Here is a 21,593-nt window from a genome sequence, read left to right on the forward strand (position 1 = left end):
CCCCCCAAAATAAATAAAGTATAAGACTGGGGACCCATGGTCAATGCTGCTGCCCTCTTCATACTTGATGCTCTCCACCCTGTCTTCGCCCAGCCCCACCCACCTCATTTCCCTCTACCTCTAGTGTCTTCATAACAACACTGTGAAGTAGCAGGCTGGGCTGGCCCTGGGAGCAAGACAGGCCATGCAAGATTACATCAAGAACTCAGTTTTGATAAGGCAGTATCATTATTGCATTGGATACAAGCCCTCTATTGCACAGGCTTTGAAAGGTTGCTTTGACCAGTGGCATAGCTAGGGGGGTGCAGGGGATAGCAACTGCACCAGGCAATAAGCTTTAAGGGGGCAATAACCTGAGCTTGACCTGAGTTAGTGGCCAAAATTGTGAAAACCTTGGTATTTTCAAATAATACCATCATGTTATATACCATTTGATGTGGAATTTAATGCAGAATGCAATGAAATAAACCGTGTCAAAATATTTTTGCTCTATCAAAATTGATAGCCAAAAAACCTAGAAAATATAAACACAACTGTATTATGCAACAAAACTGGATTTACTTAACTCAAAACCAACCAATGAGACTCTGCGAAGAGCTAATTAGGTGTCGTTATGATTCAGCAGGGAACTAATAAGTTGCTAATATGGAGGGGAGTCTGGGAGGAGGTGGCAGAGCAAGTGGGCAGTGAGCTGCTAGCAGGAGGAGATGGGTTTTCCCCCCATTTTCACTTTTTTAAAAGCCTGGGCATGACATGACTTCTGGGGCAACATTTTGAGCACAGACTCAGGCTAGATGATCATTAGCTACAGCATTGGCTATGCCCCCCATGAGGGTTCACAACCCAGTGAGGTCACAACCCATAGGCTAAGCACACTGTAATTTTACAATATTACAATTAATCAGGTAATATACCTCTGGATTATTTTTTAATTACAGCAAAATACAGAAAAGGAATACTTTGCTGCTGCTTCTATATGCACAGCTTAAATGAAGTGGCCTTGTGGTGTTTGTGCCCAAGAAGGCACTTCTCCTTGCACATGTGGGTAACCAATGACTGACAATTCCAGAACATATCCTGACACTCACAATGGCTTGGGGGAGCTGAAGGGACTACAGCAAGAAAAGTGGTGGAAAAGTCTGCTCCATGTGCGGAATATTGTGTGTAGTTCTTTGGATTCAAGTCATAATATTGATTTTCCCATCTACCAACCTTTTTTGTAAAACAATGAAAGGGATGTAGATTTCTGTAGTTTTAGAAGCTGATTATCTGGAATCAAAGGGGAACATCCCAAAGTGGAAGAAACCTTTTTCTTTGGAGATTTTGTCGGGGAGAGATACCTAGGGAAAGAACGCCAATAAAACTCAACAAGAATGAACATTTTCAGATTATCTCAGACTTTCCCCTTCTCATTAGTCTTAATATACAGTATAATACAGGAAGTTCTCACTTACTGCTTTGTTCAATATTGTTTCACCTTAACACCAATGAGCAAATTTGATCCCGGCCCATTGGGTTGCCCACTTCCAGCCATCTTGCCAAAGGTGACCCCCACCGCCATACCACCCTTCCCTCCTCCTTCCCCCTCCCACATCAACACCTCACCACCACCCGTCTCCTTGGTCATGCTGCTCACATTTGGCAGGCTCAAAGCCTCACTAGCAAGGTGCAGTTCACTGCCATTTGTCTCTACTGGTTTGTGGGGAAGTTGCTTCCCACACCAATGCGCCAAGGTGGCCAAAGCTCCACTCATCAACTGGCATCCCCAAGTGCTACAGCAGAAGGTTTGGGGAATGTGGTGGAACTAGTAGGTGTGGCAGACACTCCCAGACGCTCCTGTTTACATATATCAATCACCCCAAGTTAGAATTGGTTTTGTTGTACATTGTTTCAGTTAGTTGCAGTTTTCAATAACCTATCCTGGACACGAGGACTTCCTGTAATCCATTATTTGGATGCTTCTTTTCAGCTGTCTTCTAACTCCACTCCCAACTGCTATAACCAGTGCAAACACTGAATAAGGTGACAATGAAAACATTACAGTCTGCTTTCAAGGACGTCTAGAACAGATATCACACAGCCCAGGTAGGTGTGGGTAGGATTGCAGCCTTACTCTCCAGTAAAAGCAGGGACCAGGATACCTGGAACATGCCAGTGTATTATTATTATTATTATTTACAGTATTTATATACCGCTTTTCAACTAAAAGTTCACAAAGCGGTTTACAGAGAAAAAAAATCCAATGGCTCCCTGTCCCAAAAGGGCTCACAATCTAAAAAGATGCAAAAGAACACCAGCAGACAGCCACTAGAAAAGACACTGCTGGGGTGAGGTGGGCCAGTTACTCTCCCCCTGCTAGAAAGAGGAGCACCCACTTGAAAGAGTGCCTCTTACCCAATTAGCAGGGGTTTATCACACATCCCAAACTTTCTGCACTTTTCATCAGAAGACCATCACATCTAGAGATCCACCTGCACCCAAAGTCCTGATCACTGTCCACATTTAGCTATCATTGTCAACATCATTTTGTCACTAGTCTGCTTTCTGCATGAGCTCTTAACCAGACAGAAAATAGTGGTCTCTGAAACAAGGAAGGTAAATATAAGAATCTCTAATTCCTTGAGACAAGACTAAAGAGGAATACAGTATGAGTAGGAAAGAACTCCCTTCTTGCAGACCAAGCTGTATCATGAAGTCTAGAAGTAACTTCACGAATGCCTTCAGGCCTAAAGAGAAACTGATTGGAAATTCTCTGAATTGAAAATACTTATGGAAAGCAAAACACAAGTATTTCTGGGGCTGAAGTTAGGGACTAAAGATCAAGATAACAGAGACTCATTATTGAAAAGTATATAATGTCACAGAAATCTGAACCCTGGTTCTGCTGCAACTCCAAAATGGAAAACTGCAATCATTTCTTATGTGATGAAGATTAAACCTATGGAATGTTATCAGTTTTTTTTTTTTAATCGTATGTGACTAACCTACCTAAAGGACACCTTATCTTACAGTCCAGCAGGTGTCAGTCTACTGGTGATCTGCTGGTGTTTGGCAGAACTTTTATTATAAAAGGCAGCAAAAACTATCCCTATGGCAACACATCAAGTGCAAGGCATTCTACTGGTAGAAAGTCTTCTCTCACTGATATGACACTGCCTACTTCAGGACAAAGTCCTGAAAAAGTTTCATTTGGAAGGAAACAGGGATCAGATAGAGCAACTGAAGGATAAGGAGAAATTTACAAGTAATGTATAGACATATGGTCAGTTTTCTTGCAGTGGGAAACACCTTCTAGTTTCTAGAAAGATGCGCCATCTGAATAACATACCCTTGCAAAAGAGGGGAGGGCTTAGGAGAGGTGTCAGACTGGGAGCAGGTAGCCCTCTCCCTTTTGTTTGCACCTGAACTGCTGGACCACAGTACTGCCACTTGGCTCTTACAATAGTCCAACCATGAACCTAATAAGGAGAGGGGTGATTGCTTGCTCAGAAGAGGGGAGATCAAGGTTACTTCCTCACCTAATGTGCCTGCTCTTCCTCTGTGACATACTAAGGGAAAGAAAAGAAAAACACACAAAAAAAGTACACACATTGCTCATCACAGTACGGTATGAATTAGGAAAAAAAAAACACATGAAACAGGAGAAGTCTTCTGGAACCCTTGTGGGAATTTATAACATTTTCACATCAAAGTAGCATCTGTGGATGTCAAGTTGCGGATTCTGAATGATGTAGCATCTGGGCCAACCAGCTGTCTTCTCAGCCTGCTAATTCATTACCCAGGGGAGGGAGAAAAAGTTTGCTTTGAACTTGGTCCCTGTTATGGGAAAGAAAGTAAACTTGGCACTCAGCTTCTGCCTCAAAAACCCTATTCTTCTCCAGTAGCACAGAAGATGAGAAGTGATGCCATGCACATTCATTTTTCCTTGAGGAAGAATTTTCTTCCTGAAACCCCTTCAGAAAGAAAGAAAGAAAGAAAGAAAGAAAGAAAGAAAGAAAGAAAGAAAGAAAGAAAGAAAGAAAGAAAGAAAGAAAGAAAGAAAGAAAGAAAGAAAGAAAGAAAGAAAGAAAGAAAGAAAGAAAGAAAGAAAGAAAGAAAGAAAGAAAGAAAGAAAGAAAGAAAGAAAGAAAGAAAGAAAGAAAGAAAGAAAGAAAGAAAGAAAGAAAGAAAGAAAGAAAGAAAGAAAGAAAGAAAGAAAGAAAGAAAGAAAGAAAGAAAGAAAGAAAGAAAGAAAGAAAGAAAGAAAGAAAGAAAGAAAGAAAGAAAGAAAGAAAGAAAGAAAGAAAGAGCCTAAGCTCCTAATAAAAATACTGTTACTGACTAATCAGGAGTCACTCTGGGAAACTAACCTGCTCTTCTTTGTGGTATCCTAGCAACTTTACCCTCACTGTAGCCAGGTGCAGATACCACCCCAATGTGATAACTGCCTTCTCCTTTTGCCTTGACTTCAAGAATGAAGATGAAAGGGTCATCAACATATCATCAACAGCTGCTCTCTCAAATGAAAAAGATAAAGAAGTAGAATTCTACTGAAACGTGATAATTTTTTCTTATGTTGTATTCTTGGGTATGTGCCTCCACATTCATATAAACCATGGACAATGTATACAGTTATGCCAGGCAGCACCACTCAAGCCAATGCTGTCTGCCCAACTATCACCAGTATCATATTATGTATTATTTTTCAGTGAGCCATACCTCAAGTGGACAATATGAACTCTGCACAGTGCCTTGTAAATTCTGGTCAAAACCTGAAGCCCATTTTGAATTCTGCATTTATGTCACACTTCCCTGGGAAGGGGCAATAATGATGTAATCCCTAACAGTGTATTACCTCCTGTTTGTACCTGCCTGACATCCCTCTTGATTTGTACCTTAGAGTTAGCCATTCATTAGTATTCGTTGTACATCTCTATTTTGGAGATTTCCATTTTAACATACTCCTTTTAACTGTGTGCAAGGCAGAGCCTATCACTGCCCACTCTGATTCCATTGACCTACCAATTTACTCCTCAGCACACCAATCAAGAAGTGTCCAAGGTCCTTTCATACTCCCTGGTAATTAGATTTAGGACCCAATTCTATTCAACGTCCCAGCCCCAATATAAAGGAATAAATATTCCCTTACTTTGAGGAGGCTTCTGTAACTGCTCCCCCCATAGGATCAGTGCACACCCCATTGCACATATCCGCGGACCCACCTCTCCCCCGCCCCCGGGAACGCCCCTGACCACGCCTCCCCCACGCCTCTGGGAATGTCCCTGCTTGTTCTGCAGCCCAGCAGTCGCAGGCACTGCCGAGCTGCAGAGTGCGGGCGCCCACCGGGTGGTGGCTCAGCACCAGCTGGAGTTTAGCCACCTCCAGCGGGAGCCCGGCGGTAAGCCCCGCAAACGTGCCACATATCCAAAGATTAACCAGATCCATATTCTGTGGATTCAGTAACCAGACAGACATTTCTGGGAAGCTTATAAGCAGGGCATGAATGAGCCAGGAGAAATGCTGTCAGTCAGAGTAAAAAGTCATGGGCTAGATGGACCCAATAGTTTGACTCAATGTCTTCACACACCAACATAAATTTGCCCATAATTTTACTTACAGATCCGCAGCAGTGTGATTATGCTGAGGAGGCTGGGTAGAATAGCTGTTAGGTTCAAGCTGATCAGCCTGCCCATCTCGCCCCTTTGCTTGTTTTATAAGCTCAAATAAAGGTGAATCCTAAAACACACAATAAAGATTACATGAAAATAAATTAGTTCAGTTTAAGGACACAAACATATGAATCAGTCAAATATGATAACTTCCTATTCCTTCACTTAAGCACAAATCGATCCTGCTACAGCGATTCTCCGAAGAGTCACAAGTTCATTCACAAATGTAAAAGACAATCTTGCTGCTCCAAAGAAAAACAGAACATACCCATATATTCAAGAACACATAAGGTCTAGGCTGGTCAACCATTAAAAGTCCCAAGAGTACAAATACTAGTAATAAAATGTGATCAAGGACTGGAACCGGACATTTCTATTATCTTTTCATCTCTAAAATAGCAGGCAAAACATTTGAGTTGCAGAGGGTTTGTGATTTTGCACCTTAATTGGCCAGGCTTGCCCACAGAAGCTTTCCAGCTTTCTCAACTTGCATTTTAACCTAACTTTCAACCATGATAGCGAAAACACAGGAAATTTAAAACAATGCTTGCTTTCACTGTGACTATGAATTGATAACCCAATGTAAATTTACCTTTCTCTGTTAAAAATAACTACAAAAGTGATAATGGAGGAAGAAAGCAGCATCTGTAAATAACAGAACTATGACTTGTCTATTTTAAAATGTACCATTACCTTTCTGTTCAAGTGCCTCATGTTTGAGGGGGGAAATCCTGAAAAATACAAAAGCAGTGCCCCAAAAACTTAGATTAAAAAAACTGCTATTTCTTGTCTCAAATCCTGCAGCTTCTGCCATGATGATGCAGCCCTAGCTTGTAACTCTGAACAGGCAGCTTTCTTCTGTAGCAGTCTGGGAGGCAACTACAATGGTCCCTTGCCATCTGCGGTCTCCTCATCCACAAATTTGACCATCCGCGGATGATGGGTGACAGTCTCTGGCGCTCCCAGAAGCCACTTCCAGTTCCTGCCAGTTGCTAAAAAAAGGTGTTCCATTTAAAAACGTTTTTAAAAATAAAAGTTTAAAAAGTGCTCCTTACCTTAATGCAGCAAACTGCACCAGCTGCAGGGCAGTCTATGACATTCTCAAAAGCCACTTCCGAGTCACACCAAGACCTGTGACCTCCTCCTTTGGCCCAGCGCACCTCAAAATGCACTGTGGAAGCATTTGGGAAACAGTTCTGCAATTCATTTTGAGGCGTGCCAGGGCCAAGGCTGGAAGTGGCTTCTGGGAGTTCCAGAAACTGTCCCTGCAAGCCAGCACAGTTTATAGTGCTAAGCAATTTTTTTTAACTTTTTAAAAAAATTTTAGAAGTTTTTAACATGGACTCTAGCATCCGCAGATATAGATATCCACAGACAGTCTGGGAATGGATAGCCTGAAAATACCAAGGGACTACTGTAGTTCACTGGTGAACTCTGACAAGACTGAAAATCCTTAAGGCTGTAAGCCGATGAAAACTTAGTTGGGAGTTACTTCTACTGAATCAATGTTCGTACTTCTGAGTAGCACAGCATAGCAGTCTGAAATCTACAAGAAATCATGAAGTGTGTGACAGTACAAATGTAACATCATTTGATATCAATCACAGCCATACTCTGTAATAATCTTTTCAGACAAAATCAAAGTAGCTATTATCCTCTAAGTTCCTATGAGGCTGTAAATGCAGGAGTGATTCTATGGATAAGGCAATGAGTACCCTAAACAAACTGAAAGTGTTGCAAGAATGGCATATTTAGTCGTCGTTTCCCCTGCCAAAAACCACCATCCATAGTCAGTACAGTATAGTTCCCTATTTTACAGGATACAAATGAACAATATGAGCAACAATGAAAGCTTCCCAGCAGTGGCGTAGCTAATGATTGTGTAGCCCAGTGCCAAGCTCAAAATACTGCCCCAGAAGTAATGTCACAACCGGAAGTGACATCATGCCTGGCCTCTTTAAAAAGTGAAAATTGGGAAGAACCCACCTTCTCTCCCCAGCAGCTCACTACCCACTTGCTCTGCTGCCTCCCCCAGTCAGTGGCATAGCTAAGGCATCTACCTGCTACCTGGGGTCAAAGAAGATTTTGTAGCCCCCCCACATGATAAAATCAAATTTAATTAAGTTAATAAATAAAAAGTTATTGGTTCCAAGCTGTATCATCATAACATCTTATTGGCAATCAGATCAATCACTCTCATAGGTCAGTTTGGAGTTAAGCAAATCCACTTTTTGTTCCACAAGACAGTTGTGTTTTCATTTTCTGGTTAATTGCCCATAACCTTTGACAGAATACAGATATTCCTGTGTAGTTTGTTTCGTTGCACTCTGCATTAAGTTACTTTTCCAATGATATATAACATGATGGTATTATTCACACATACAAAGATTTTCACAATTTGGGTCACTAGTGTGTCAAGCTCAGCTTGTTGCTCCCCTAAAGCTTGATGCCTGGTCCAACTGCTACCCCCTGCACTCCTTAGCTACGCCACTGCTTCCCAGTTATGGGAATTGGGATGGACTCATAGAATAACTGGAAAATCAAATGAACAATCAATTCTTCATAATTCTTATTACAAAAGTATTACACAACGCAGGAAAACCCCAAACATAACTATTCACCATAAAGTTTGATTTCACAAGGAAGAGAAGTGAGCAAAATCCTGAAGACTGAGCAAATCTAAGCAGCATGTCTGAACAATAAAAAATGCACCCAGAAGTGACCTCAGAACAAAACCCATGTCTAGAAACATGTTCTGCTTTTCTTCAGGTCTTCCCAAGTTCACTTATCTGAGAAAAAATATGAATTTACTTTTATCACTTATAACATTATGTTAACCCCCCCATCTCTGCAGAAATTTAAAGAGATAAAAATTGATGAAGAGAGGTGCTTTAATCATTTCTAGAGCCAAGACTTGGCACAATTCCAGCAGTCAATGCTCTTGTTATTTGCAGACATCACTACCACACCCTCGAAGCTGAACTTTGTACCCCAGTCACTTTTTCCTACAGAAAATATTTACTTGTGCAGTTTGTGGGTTACCTTATCTTTAACTAAGGTACCCTTAATTTCTTCTCAAAGCTTCTTTGTGACACTAACTATACTTTTCTTTTTCATAAAATGTACAAATGGTTTGCACGAAATTGATGCCATAGGATGTATTTCCTGAAAGGTCTTCATATTACAAAAGCGTATTGCCTGAAAGGTACAATAGTACAAAAACAGACTGTTAAGTAGTTCAAATCCGATTCTGTATGAGTCTGTTCAGTTAGCGCCAGCTCAGTTAGGTAAATACAGCCTCTGTTTACTAAGGAAATTATAGATTAGTAAAGCAACTAAATCCAAGAACACTCAGCCAAGGGTGTAGCGCAGTGGCATTCAAACTGGAGCATTGCCCCAGCCTGAGGGCCCTGGTCTATGCCCCCTTAAGGGGCGGGGGAAAGCCAGTGACACGATCCCCAGGAGCTCCCCATGTCTTCAAAAGTGAAAGTGGAGTGTTTGCGCTCCACCTTCACAAAACCAGAAGTGGAGCATGATCACTCCACTTAAACTTTAAGAAGCTTAGGGAACCCTGAAGACGCTGTGCAGGGCTCCGCACACCCCAGGAAGGCTGCCGCAGGGACTGGTCAGTGCATCCCAGTCCCTGCAGCCCCCTGACCTGTCACTGCCTTCCCCCTGCTCCCGCTGCCTCCCCCCCTCCCCTTCAAGGACTTACTGCGGTTTGCAAACTCCCGGAAAGTTTGAAAACGGCAGACATAGTGGTTTGGGAGTTAAACCTGGAAAATCCAGGTTCTAATCCCCACTCAGAAATGAAATTTCCAGGGTGACCTTTGGCCAGTCACTATCTCTTAGCCTCATCTACCTTACAGGGTTGTCACAAAAGGAGTGAAACCATGTACATAAATTCCTTGGAGCAGTTTCTCAAACTGTGCATTGGGACCCACTAGGTGGGTCACAAGCCCATTTCAGGTTGGTCCCCATTCATTTCAATATTTTAAATAGATTAGACTTGATGCTACCATGGTATGTGACTGCACTTGGGGAAATGTTACAGACCTGTACTTTTAACAAGCTGCTATGTATATGCTTTTAACAATGATAGTAAATGGGGCTTACTCCTGGGTAAGTGTGTAAGTGTAGGTAGGATTGCAGCCTAGGAGTGTTAACAATTTTGCTGCTTTATGATGTCACTTCAGGTCATGACATCACTTCCGGTGGGTCCCAACAGATTCTTATTCTAAAAAGTGGATCCTGGTGCTAAATGCTTGAGAACCACTGCCTTGGAGGAATGTGAAAAAATATTTACAGGTTCCTGTTCCTGCCTCTTTTAAAGATTTGTTTCACATAACTGTTTCAAAAGGGCTATGAAATACCATTCCTGCAAAGGAACTTTGTTATATCAACAGCATGATTGGGTGTCAGAATTTAAGAATGCCAAACAAAATGATATTAAAAAGTGTTGGGGCTGGGACAGACTGAAAACCAAACTGGCCAGAAAAAAACAACAACAACTATTCAGATTAGTCAGTCCTAAAAATCATACAATTTCCACTGGCGGGGAGGGGAAGCAAAGAGAACTGGAAGAATTTTTTCTGCTTTAGGCTCAAGAAGATAATACAAAGCATGGCTGCATGATTAATACTACATGGATGTCACATTTTCCTGTACTGTATTCTGATCCTGGAAACCATAGTACAGTGCATGACTTAAACCACATATTTCTCAAACACAATACACATGTAAGGCCTTAAAAAAAAACCCACACACACACAAAGCTTGTGTATGACTATAGATTTATGTTTTGAACCCATGCTATACAAATTTAAATCCATTTACTAGAACAAGCCAAGGGAATGTGATTGAGAGAGAAAACAATGCACAAAATAGCAACACACTTGAGCTGAGATTCTTCAGTTTTTTCCTGTAGAGCAGCAGGCCCCTAAGGTCTCAAGTTCAAGAGATTTGCTATGTGTGTGTTTGTCAGGGGTGGGGTGCATAGGGCAAGAGAACAGCACTGTTTTTTTTTTGAGATACACATGGAACAACTAGTTGTAGATCTCTGGATCTTTACCATTTTCCTTTGAGCAAACTAGAAAAAACAAGTTTTACCTCCAAAGAAAATGGTCAGAGAAAATTTGGAATCATCATCAAGAACAAACTCTCCTTGGCATTTACTACTTGTACATTGCTATGGAAATTCATCTTTCCTTGACCTCTCTTTCCCTTTGAGAGAACGTCAGCATTCACTGGCCAACTGACGATTTCTATTTAACAGAACATTCTGACAACTGAACAAGCACAATGAATATCTATCGGAGGGCATCCCATATACATCTCAGAGCAAAGATGTCGGTACTTTCACACCATAATTTGGAACAGTTCAAAAGTCTGTACATTTGGGGAAGTGTTACAGCTCTGTACTTTTAACAGGCTACTATGCATATGTTTTTAACAATGATAGGAAATGGGACTTCCTCCTGGGTAAGTGTGGGTAGGATGTGCAGCCTAGGATCGCAAAAATTTTTTCCTGCTTGATGATGTCACTTCTGGTCATGACATTACTTCTAGTGGGTCCTGACAGATTTTTATTCTATAAAGTGAGTCCTGGTGCTAAAAGGTTGAGAACCACTGCCATAGACACTTTCATATCTCTTCCTATTTGGAGAAGCTAAAATGGCTGCCTCTGAACATCATAATTAATACCATTTAAAAATTCTCATTTTTTCTCCACCCTGTGACCTCTTCTCAGCCCAGTCCCACCCCCCACTTCACCAGACAGCTGCTAAGCTTCCCAGAAGCTCTGCTTTCCTCACTGTACTGATCCAGGTATAAGTCGACCCAGACTTTCAGGTTCAATTTTTACACATACATTTTTTTTACTTATAAGCGAGTATCTATAGTAGTTTTAGAAATACAGCATAGCCTTGTTAGTGAGTGGTTGAAGCAGCTTCCTTGTAAGGAAACCTAAGCAATGGCTTCCTCATGAGGAGGCTGCCTGAACTACTAATTCTGCTGTAACTCCAAAACTAAATGTGACAGAGCAAAATTGATGCCATTTTTGGCATCAGCACCCCAAATTCATATAAAACCACCATAAATTTTGAAAAAGTTTTTTTGACCCTCAATTTTGCAGACATTTAATGAAACAAAACATTCTTTTAAATGTTTATCAGCTATAGAATTTAAAAATCAATTCATAAAATCAATTCATTTAAATGTATAGTAGAAATGAGTCTCTTCTATCTTTCAGGTATGTTCTTGATCTACTACAGCAAGTCACTATTTTTATATGCTTCCCAGTCCAAGTATATTTCTGACACGAAATGCCTCTTTAAAATGAACTGAAAGTTAAAACCTTCCTTCCCTTGGGCCAGCCTCCTTTTCCTATGATGTCAGATTACAAATGAGTGAGGGTGGAACTTGTTTCCTCTTTTGGCCTTCTTAAAATAAGCAACCCAAGATAATTGGCAACCATGAAGAAAGTACAAATTCTACAAGACATGGTTTGAAATTTTATTCCTGTGCTTAGTTCCCACCCAGTGGTGTCAAGTATTCAGCCTGAAAGTCTTGTTTTAACAGCACAAAGACAGGAAGAAAGAAAAATGCCAGCGTAGCACTGAGACAAGGAAGCCTGCTGCCGAAGGAGCTTCGGTTTATTGTGTACTTTGAACAGGATACATCTGAAATTCTTCCTGTTTTATTATGGAAAGAATTAACTCCAAAATCAACACTGATAATATATGAAGACACAGGACTGTGATTTTCATTAAACTGTGGAATGGAGTTCTCTGCATAAAAGGAAGTATTTACTGTTATCTAGATTTGGCTACATGAATGGCGATGGTATCTGGAAGAAAATGACTCTTTATGTAAAACCAATGGAATGGTGACTTCTGAATTTAACTCTGCTATGAAGTTTTAAAGTAAGGCTGAATGCATATGAAAGCAACTATGGATTAGATTATTCTCAAGCTATCAGAGGATTTTATTGTGCTTACAACAAAATCCAGGCAGCACGGATTAACCAAAGAAACTCTCAGTTATAAAAGAAATTGCCATCATGATGGTAAGCTCCAACTGTTCTATTGAAGACTCTTTCAAATATACTTTATATGGATGTATGTTTAGCATGGTATTTGTCCTCGGCTTGATGTCAAATTGTGTTGCTATCTACATTTTCATTTGTACATTAAAAGAGCGAAATGAAACTACAACATACATGCTTAACTTAGCAATATCAGATCTACTTTTTGTGTTTACGTTACCCTTCAGGATTTATTATTTTGCATCAAAGGACTGGCCATTTGGAGATATACTTTGCAAAATCTCTGTCACTCTGTTTTATATAAACATGTATGGAAGTATTTTTTTCTTGACCAGTATAAGCATTGATCGCTTTTTAGCAATTGTATATCCATTTCGGTCTAAAAGTATTCGAACAAAAAGAAATGCCAGGATAGTTTGTATTGCAGTCTGGCTAATTGTGATGGCAGGAAGTATACCAGCAAGCTTATTTCAATCAATCAACACGCACAACAACACAGACGGAACAATGCACAATACATGTTTTGAAAACTTTTCTGAAGGAACTTGGAAAACCTACCTTTCAAGGATCGTTATCTTCATTGAAATTGTTGGATTTTTTATTCCACTTATACTGAATGTTACTTGTTCCACAATGGTTTTAAGGACTTTGAATAAACCAGTTACACTGAATCGGAATAAAGTCAGCAAAAAAAAGGTCCTTCGAATGATTTTTGTTCATTTGGTGATTTTCTGTGTCTGTTTTGTGCCATATAACATTACTCTAATACTGTATTCACTCATGAGAACAAAAACATGGGTCAACTGTTCAGTGATTACTGCTGTCAGAACTATGTACCCAATTACACTGTGTATTGCAGTTACAAACTGTTGCTTTGACCCTATAATTTATTACTTCACTTCAGATACTATTCAAAAATCAATAAAAATGAAGAAATGGCCCAGTCGAAGACCTGATTACAGATTATCTGAAACTCAAGTTTCTGGCATATCATTTCAACATGGACTCCAAACCTTAAAAGCAAAAATATTTGACAATGAATCTACAATATAAATGACCTGGAGAGAACTGGAAAAAGAAAAGTGAACATTTCTTAAGCAGTGAACTTTTTATGTATAATGATATGCTTACAATGTGACAAAATAGGTTATATTGATTAAAACCTTTGTTTAAACAATTGTTTGTTGGATTTTAATGTGTTTCAAAAATGCATTTTCATAAAATATCCAGGGTTGTATTCCAAATTCACACAGAGTGCAGCTCTACCATTGCAAGTTCCTTTCCCTTGCAGAAGGAGCACTACAGTCCAATGACTACATTTGCACACAGAACACCCCTTATTTGAAGGGAGTATTGTGCTCACTCGCATAAAAAACTTATAACAGAATGAAGCATACAACCTACACTGCCCAACTAGAGAAATTTCCATATTTTATCCCTGTGAGGATGATAAATACTTTACAAATCATTAAATTAGAAGAGAGTGCTATACTTTACATTGCCTGCATGAAAAGGTTTACAATTTGAATTACAAATGATGTTATGAGTCACTTTGGAGTATGAAAGATAATTATATATGTAACTATTGAGTTAATCCATTTTGCTCTGCCCTAGCAATTCTCACCATTTCATTTTTTTCATCGTGTCTCCTTTCACTTTCACTGTTTCTTATACCTCCCCATTGTACTGTTTTTAGTATGGTATTTAGTTTTGCTTTTAAAAAATAAGTATTATATAACTAACATGCAAATTAGAATAGAAGACTTGATTAAAGGAAATGTAGTTCCAGCTTCAGCTCCAACAGGCTCCAGATAATCTGATATTATTATCAGATCATCAACAGTATTATCTTGTTGGCATCCTTCAGTCTCGGAAGACTATGGTATCGCACTCTGAATAGTGTTCTGGAACAGATTGTCCTCTCCAGTGTGCGAAGCCTGGGTAAAGCAGTGACTTAGAGCCAAGCTATATAATATGAGGAACATACAACTTGGCTTGAAGTTTTTTGCTTTTATTTTTCAATTAGCACACTGGAGGCATGCTAAATGAGGGAAGAACAATGGGTCATCACAGTCCCAACCTCAAACTGCACACCACATGTGTTTTTTATACCATTTAAAAAACCCTGTTGTTGGCTCCCCACTTGCTATTCAAAAACGAAAAGCAAGCTACAGGTCATCCCTCGTTATCCACTGGGGTTCCATTCCAAAACCTCTAGTAGATAAAGAAAATCCATGGATTAAAAAAAAACAGTGGGAAAATAGATTTAAAGACCCACATCTAGGTTTCTTGCCCCTCCATTGCTACTAAAGAAATTAAAGTTGTGCCTCGACATCTGACACCTTGACAGGGGTTTGATTCTGGGAGTCCCTGCTGATACCATAAAACGTGTAAAACAAAAGCAGTTCAAAAAAATTAAAAAGTGCATCTCTTTACAATTGTGGTTTAAAAACAGTTTTTCTTACTGTTGTTGCAGCCAGCAATCTGCCTGGCTCAGCTGAAGAATGGAATGATCGCTTGCATGACTGTCTCTCTACAACAGTAAGAAAAGCAGTTTTTTAAACTGTGATTTTAAAGAGATACATTTTCCCCTTCTCCAGGGATCAGCACATTCCTTCTCATTTGCAGTTGCCATTTGTGTTGAGTCAAATCCATGTATAAAGAATCAGTGTATAACAAGGTTGGACCTGTACTTCCAACCAAACTACCTTGTAATGTGCATTAATTAACCTTTTGGTGCTATATAACCTTGATCACTCCACTACCATTTTTGGATGAGTCAGAAGTTATTAATCTTTTAAAAGATTTATTTGGAACTGGCTAATAAATGCTAACAAACAAGAATTTTTTTAGCCTGTGAACATTACCACAGACTAACTAAAAGTTAAGCACTGGTGAATCCTATTTATTTCGATGGCACAGACTAATTCCCTTGAAAACAAACAAACAAGATAAATTTGTTTAACTTGGAATGTTTATGAGCAGTATTATCTTCCATTAGAGAAACTCATTTTGCCCTCATCCGACAGACATTGTGACTGGCCAGAGAAACTATAAAATTTCCCTCTTGTGAATGGGACAGGGCCAGAAATAATTGCAAGGCTTATGGAGTGTTTTGCTCCTAGATATGCCCAAAGTTTAGTGAAATTGATCCATCAAGGTCAACACAACAGAATACTTTTGGGGATGCCATGCATTTGTATTCACAGAGGTGAACACAATATTCACCTTTGTGGGGTTCACAATTCACAATTTGTGGGGTACAAATCAACTACATATCCTGTAATTCAGACAGATTAAAGCCATTGGAAGACAGACACTGTTTTATTTGTTAGATGTATTTTTATAATTTTCAGTATTCCAAGAAGGTGACATTCAAAACCAATCACTCTTATCAAGCATTTAGGGTGCAATCCTATCTTGCACTGGAACAGGCAAGTCAGGAGGCTTGCGCTGTACCCAGCGCAGGATAGGTGCCCAAAGTGGCTTAGCCCAGAGGTAAGGGAAAACTTTCCCCCTTACCTCCAGGTAAGCCACCCTGGCCCAATGGGTCTCCTCGGACTTGTGCCACATCCTGGCCCAAGGGCCTGTCAGGATTGCGCTGTTAATGAAATAATCCTGTTTGCGCTGATTGCGCTGTTAATGAAACTCTGAAGAAAAGATGTTTAAGTTTTTTCTGAATGAGATTGGGCAGTTTAACTGATCTTTCCAATAGTGGGCACACTGGCTTTTACATGCACACTGTATTATTTTATAGCAAAATAAATTATAATGCATATTGCTTCCCGTCCTCCAAATTTTGTGCTACATGAACCACAGACTGCATTAAACATATGTAAGACTATATAATTTTGCTTTCATGTTACATACACTCTATTATTACTCTGAATTTCCCCTTCATGGAGAGATTCTTTAAGCCTAGAGTAATTTACTTGTTCTGGCAAGTTCTGCTGAGACATCTCCTCAATTTGCTAAAGGCTTAACTGCTGGGTGACACACCTATTTTGTGTAAGGAAAAAGGTAGAATCTCCCATCAAGCACAACCAGTCCTTGCCAGAACAGAAAAAGGTGAGGTTGCAGAAGTTCAAGTTAAGAAAACAAAACTGGTTACAGATATTATTCTTCAAGTCTTTTCACAGTACCGTCTTGTTCCCCACCTTTTCAAAGCTTTCATCTCCTCATATATTAGGATGCTCAAACCATTTTTTCTTATACGTAGGACTGGTTGAAGAGTGCATACCCGGTTCAAATCCATGCTAAGCCATGAAGCTCACAAAGGCTGCTCACAAAGCACATCCTAGCCTCACCGTCCTGGGAATAAGTCCCACTGAACACAATAGGACTTACTTCTGATTAGACCTGGTTAGGATTGTGCCCTTTGTAGTTTAGGGGAAAATGATGTATTCAGTTGCACTCCTTCACAAGTTTGTTCTGGGGCAAGATATGAGATTTAATTAATCTGTACTATTTATGGAAAGAATAAAATATATGACAGTTAGGAGGTAACACACACATATGTTCTGCTGCTTGCCTCAACTGCCAAACCCTTGAAAGGAGGAAGGCAGCAATACAGAATGGCTGCGATGTCCACATAGGAAACTGAAAGTATGCTTTTATCTCTGTCACTTTCAAGTTCACAGCAGGGAAGCCTGCCATCTGTTGTAGTATAAGTAACATAGCAAAGAAAGGGAAAAAGGCCAAATTTATGTACCATAAGCAGATAATACTGGAAGGTATACTACATAATGGGATTTTTTATTTGTTTTGGGGAAAGATTTGAAATGGAAGAGATTCTATATGCAAATCTGTTACCTCTATATTGTCATTTTCTATATTATCATTTTAAGAAACATAACACCAACTCTCTTCCAGTGGAGACAAAGAGTTCCACTTCCCTTTTCCACATAAATATGCATAATTTAGCGAAGCAAAAAAAAATCCACTGTCTTGACATTAGATTCCAAAAACATGCACCAGTACCCCTGATTTCCAGATAATGTCAAAGGCAACTGCAGTTATTTTAGTACATCTTACAAACTATGCCACAGAAGATTTTGCAGTCTGAGGTTATGCATACAGGCACAGAGGCTCTAATGTCTCTCTGCAAAACTGAACCGCATTTGTCCTTAAAAAAGATTGTGAAACATACTGGGGTTTTTAAGAAAGGTTCAGGACAACTTACACCATCCCTAAAAGCAAGATCAATCAATCTAATATGGATTTGCCCCTTAAGATGTGTTAAGTCTATGGTGTTGGAGTTGTTTCTACATGCTCAGGTTCCATGTCAAACATTGACATTTGAGTAGGAAAAACACAACTGATATTTTGTATGTAATTATTTCCTACACCAGCAGCACCAGTCTCTAGAGCAGCTATTTTCAACCTTTTTCATCTCACGGTATGCTGACAAGGCACTAAAATTGTCAAGGCATACCATCAGGTTTTTGACAATTGGAAAGGTGCACCATCCTGCCAGTGGGGGGGCTCACATCCCCCATTGGCCCTTCTGATAAATGACCTTCCCCCAAATTCCTGTGGCACACCTGTGGACAACTTGCGTCATACCAGTGTGCGACGGCACAGTGGTTGAAAATGGCTGCTCTCGAGAGCAGCAATAAGGGAGTAGCCCAGTCATCCATTGGTACCCAGTCACAAAGCACAAAAAGCAATGTGTTAACAGAGACAGGCAGTCAAATTCTAACTATCTGTGCTGTGTTGTAGCGGTGCCGAAACAGCCTCTGCTGTATCCAGTGCAGAAAGAGAGGCAACCAAAGATCTCCCTGAAGAAAGGGGACATTTGGCCCCTTTCTTTGGGGTAAGGCTCCAGCAGCTGTTATGGGGATACTTAGGCTTATACCAGCAAAATCACTGGCAAAATCCCCTGTCTTTCTGCCGGCCCACAGAGAGCCTGCCTCCTCCAGTGGGCACAGGCCTTTGGTGCTATGATCCTATGCACTGCCATAATGTGCCTTATGGTACATTTGCAACAGTGTGCATGCTCATCGTATTGGCAGTCGCTGGCTTAGGGTTGTGCCATCAGGCAAATTCTTTAATGGCAAGTCAAAGTACAGTGCTATTGATCAACCTGATAGTTTGATACCATCCACACAACAGCACGAGGAGAAGGGTATCTGGAAGAAGCAGAGATCCTTTGCCACCAAAAAGGCTGCCAGCTCTGACACCCTCCAGGCAGACGTTATCCCAACCAAAAAGGCAGTCTTTTGGGAGAGTTCCCGCAGAGGGCAAGTAGCCATAGGCTGAAAAGGCCGCCCAGTGAGAGCCTTAAGGACCAGAGTGAGATCCCATGAAGGAGATCATGGGACAGGAGGGTGTTTGATAAGCTTACATACATGGGGATGTGACAACAGAGTCCTACCCAAAATGGACGCTATAGCTGAAACCTGACATTTGAGGGTGGTCATGCTCAAATCCTTACCAAGTCCCACTTGTAGGAACTCAAGAAGGGCTTCGCAGGAGCAATATGTATGTCAGCACACCAGGTTGAGAAAACCTTCCATGTGTAATTATACACCTGTTAGTGGAAGACCACCTATCAGAAAACAGAATATTTACTACTGCCTCAGAATAGCCTAACCCAGACAATCCCTGGCTCTCAGCCTCCATGCAGCTAATTGCAGGAGGCTTGGTTGAGGGTAGAATATTGGGCCCCGAGGTAGAATCTGATCTGAGGTGGAAGGGGGGGGGTCCCACTGATAGCTTTCTCAGGTCTGAGAACCAGGATTGTCTTGGCCAATGAGGAGCAATGAGCTCCGCTCTCGCCTCCTTTATCTTCAAGATGACACGTTGAAGAAGTTGAGTGAGTGGAAAGGCATAAAGGAATCCCATGGGCCAACATTGGTGTAAGGCATTGACTCCTGCTGTGCCTGAGCTTCTTCCCCTGGCGAAGAATTTTGGAAGATAGTTGTTTTCATGATTTGAGAAGACATACATCACCAACCCATACCTCTAGATTAGACTGCTGAAGACCTCCGGGTGCAGCCATCACTCCACCTGCTCAGCCAACCAGGAGTATGCTCTGCTCTTAGAGAGTTTAGATGCTTCTCAGCCCAAAGAAAGAGCTGACGAGCCTCCCGACGAAACAGAAGAGGCTTCGTACCCGTCTGTTGACATAAGCTCTCACTGTCATGTTTGTCTGTGCACACTATAGCATTCTCGTCCTCTAGGTGAGGCAGAAAGGTCTGAAGGGCCAGAAAGATGTTGAGTTCAAGGAGGTTGATGCTCTGAAGTGCTTCCTCCTTGGACCAGCGACGCTGAGTCACTTTCCCTCCTGAATAGGCACTCCAGTCAAAGAAACTGGCATCCATGCAGATCAGAGTCCTCTCTTGAACCTGAATCGTAGAGCCTGATCAAAGTCCGTGCAATCGGATCCACCACCCAAGGTCTACTCAAGATAGAAAGTCCAATTTTATTATCTTGCTTCTTCTGTTCAGTGAAACGAATTCCTGGAACAGCAGGAGGAGATGCTGAAGAGAGCTCTGAACCTTACCAAAGGATATCTTGACAAGACATCAGCATCCCAAGAGGTGGGTCAGAATCAGAACATCCGAACATGGAGACTGAAGCAGCTCCCTGATAAGGGTCCAAATCTTTGACTGCCTCTCTTGGGACAGGAAAACTGAGAAGAGCTGCGTCTTGATGGTCACTCCAAGTGGTTGATGATTTGAGATGGTATCAGGTGGCTCTTTACCACATTGACAAGCAATCAGAGCTCCTGTAGACACTGGATCATCTGTAGAATGTGTCGCTGGCCCAGCTGAAAGGACTGGGCTTTCAGCAAGATATCATCAATGTACAGGTAAAGCGCCACACCTTGAAGGCGCATATGTGCTACCAGAACCACAAGGATTTTGGTAAAAAAAAAAAAAGAGGGGCCAAGAATAGACCAAAAGGAAGAGCACAAACCCAAAAGTGATTTCCCTGGTAACAAAATCGTAATCTACTGTGACAGGGTCTGATTGGAATGTGTAGGTAAGCCTCCTGCAACTTCAGGGCAGCCAGGAAGTCTTCCTTTCCAAGGGCCAAAAGGACTTTAGGGTTTCCATTTTGAATCTCTGGCGCCTCATCCAGTAATTGAGCCATTTGAGGCCCAGGATGGTCCTGGTATGGATGAGGCCAGGATGGTCCTGGTCCTGGATGGTCCCCTGACTTCTTGGGCACAGTACACAGGTGAGAATACACCCTGGATCTGATCTGGTCTCCCAGAACAGGTTATATGGCTCTGATCGGAAGCAGGTGATGTATGGCCTTCAGAGTCTTGGAGTGCTTCAGATCACAGGTGGGCTTGCAAATCAGAATGAACCTGACCGGGGGAGTCAAGTGAAATTACAGGGAGTACCCCAGTTGCACCATATCCCTCACCGATTGGTCTGATGTTATTTGGTCCCATTTGACCACAAACTGCTGCAAGCATCCGCCCACCACCACAGGCGGCAGGCTTTGGGAGACAGGTTAGCTGAGACTTGGATCCCTTGGTGGCCAACTGATGGGATTGCTGGCCTCACGGCTTGAATCCTTGTTTACATGGTTGCCAGGCTCTTGGATCTCTTGTTGAAATTGGAGCCCAATCCTGAACTGCTCGAGTGACAATCTGAGCCACAAAAGGACCGTTCCAAACATTTTCCTTTCCGCTTAGGAAGTTTGTCCTAAGTAGACAGAGTCTTTTTCCTGTCCTTGGTTTACAAAAGCAGGGGCTCAAGGGCCTCCCCAAACAGCTTTCCCCACTGGAAGGGAAACCAACAACCTTAGCCTAAGTAGCAGCATCTACATCCCAATGTAGCCATGTATTACAGAGCCACATATTTCTCTGCACTGAGACACTGCCAGTGATGGAATGGGCTGATAACTGGAGTGCATCAGAGAAGGTAACAGCAATAAAGGCT

The 21,593-nt window shown here is 41.2% G+C and overlaps 2 protein-coding genes across 3 annotated transcripts in view; one reads left to right on the forward strand and one right to left on the reverse strand.

Annotated features, from left to right (window-relative positions):
• RB1 (RB transcriptional corepressor 1) overlaps nt 1–21,593 on the reverse strand; it is an 82,221-nt gene that overhangs the window by 16,301 nt on the left and 44,327 nt on the right. For both annotated transcript variants that reach the window (XM_066632450.1, XM_066632368.1), the window contains exons 18-19: nt 5,597–5,715; nt 1,213–1,340 (exon numbers count right to left, since the gene is read on the reverse strand). In XM_066632450.1, the coding sequence (XP_066488547.1) occupies nt 1,213–1,340; nt 5,597–5,715 (247 nt within the window). The remainder of the gene's footprint in view (nt 1–1,212; nt 1,341–5,596; nt 5,716–21,593) is intronic.
• Nucleotides 12,073–13,827, forward strand: LPAR6 (lysophosphatidic acid receptor 6). Its single transcript, XM_066637495.1, has one exon. The coding sequence runs from the start codon at nt 12,709–12,711 to the stop codon at nt 13,744–13,746; it is 1,038 nt and encodes a 345-aa protein (XP_066493592.1). The 5' UTR covers nt 12,073–12,708; the 3' UTR covers nt 13,747–13,827.

This window comes from Tiliqua scincoides, chromosome 1 (genome assembly GCF_035046505.1).
Source record: "Tiliqua scincoides isolate rTilSci1 chromosome 1, rTilSci1.hap2, whole genome shotgun sequence".
NCBI lineage: Eukaryota > Metazoa > Chordata > Lepidosauria > Squamata > Scincidae > Tiliqua > Tiliqua scincoides.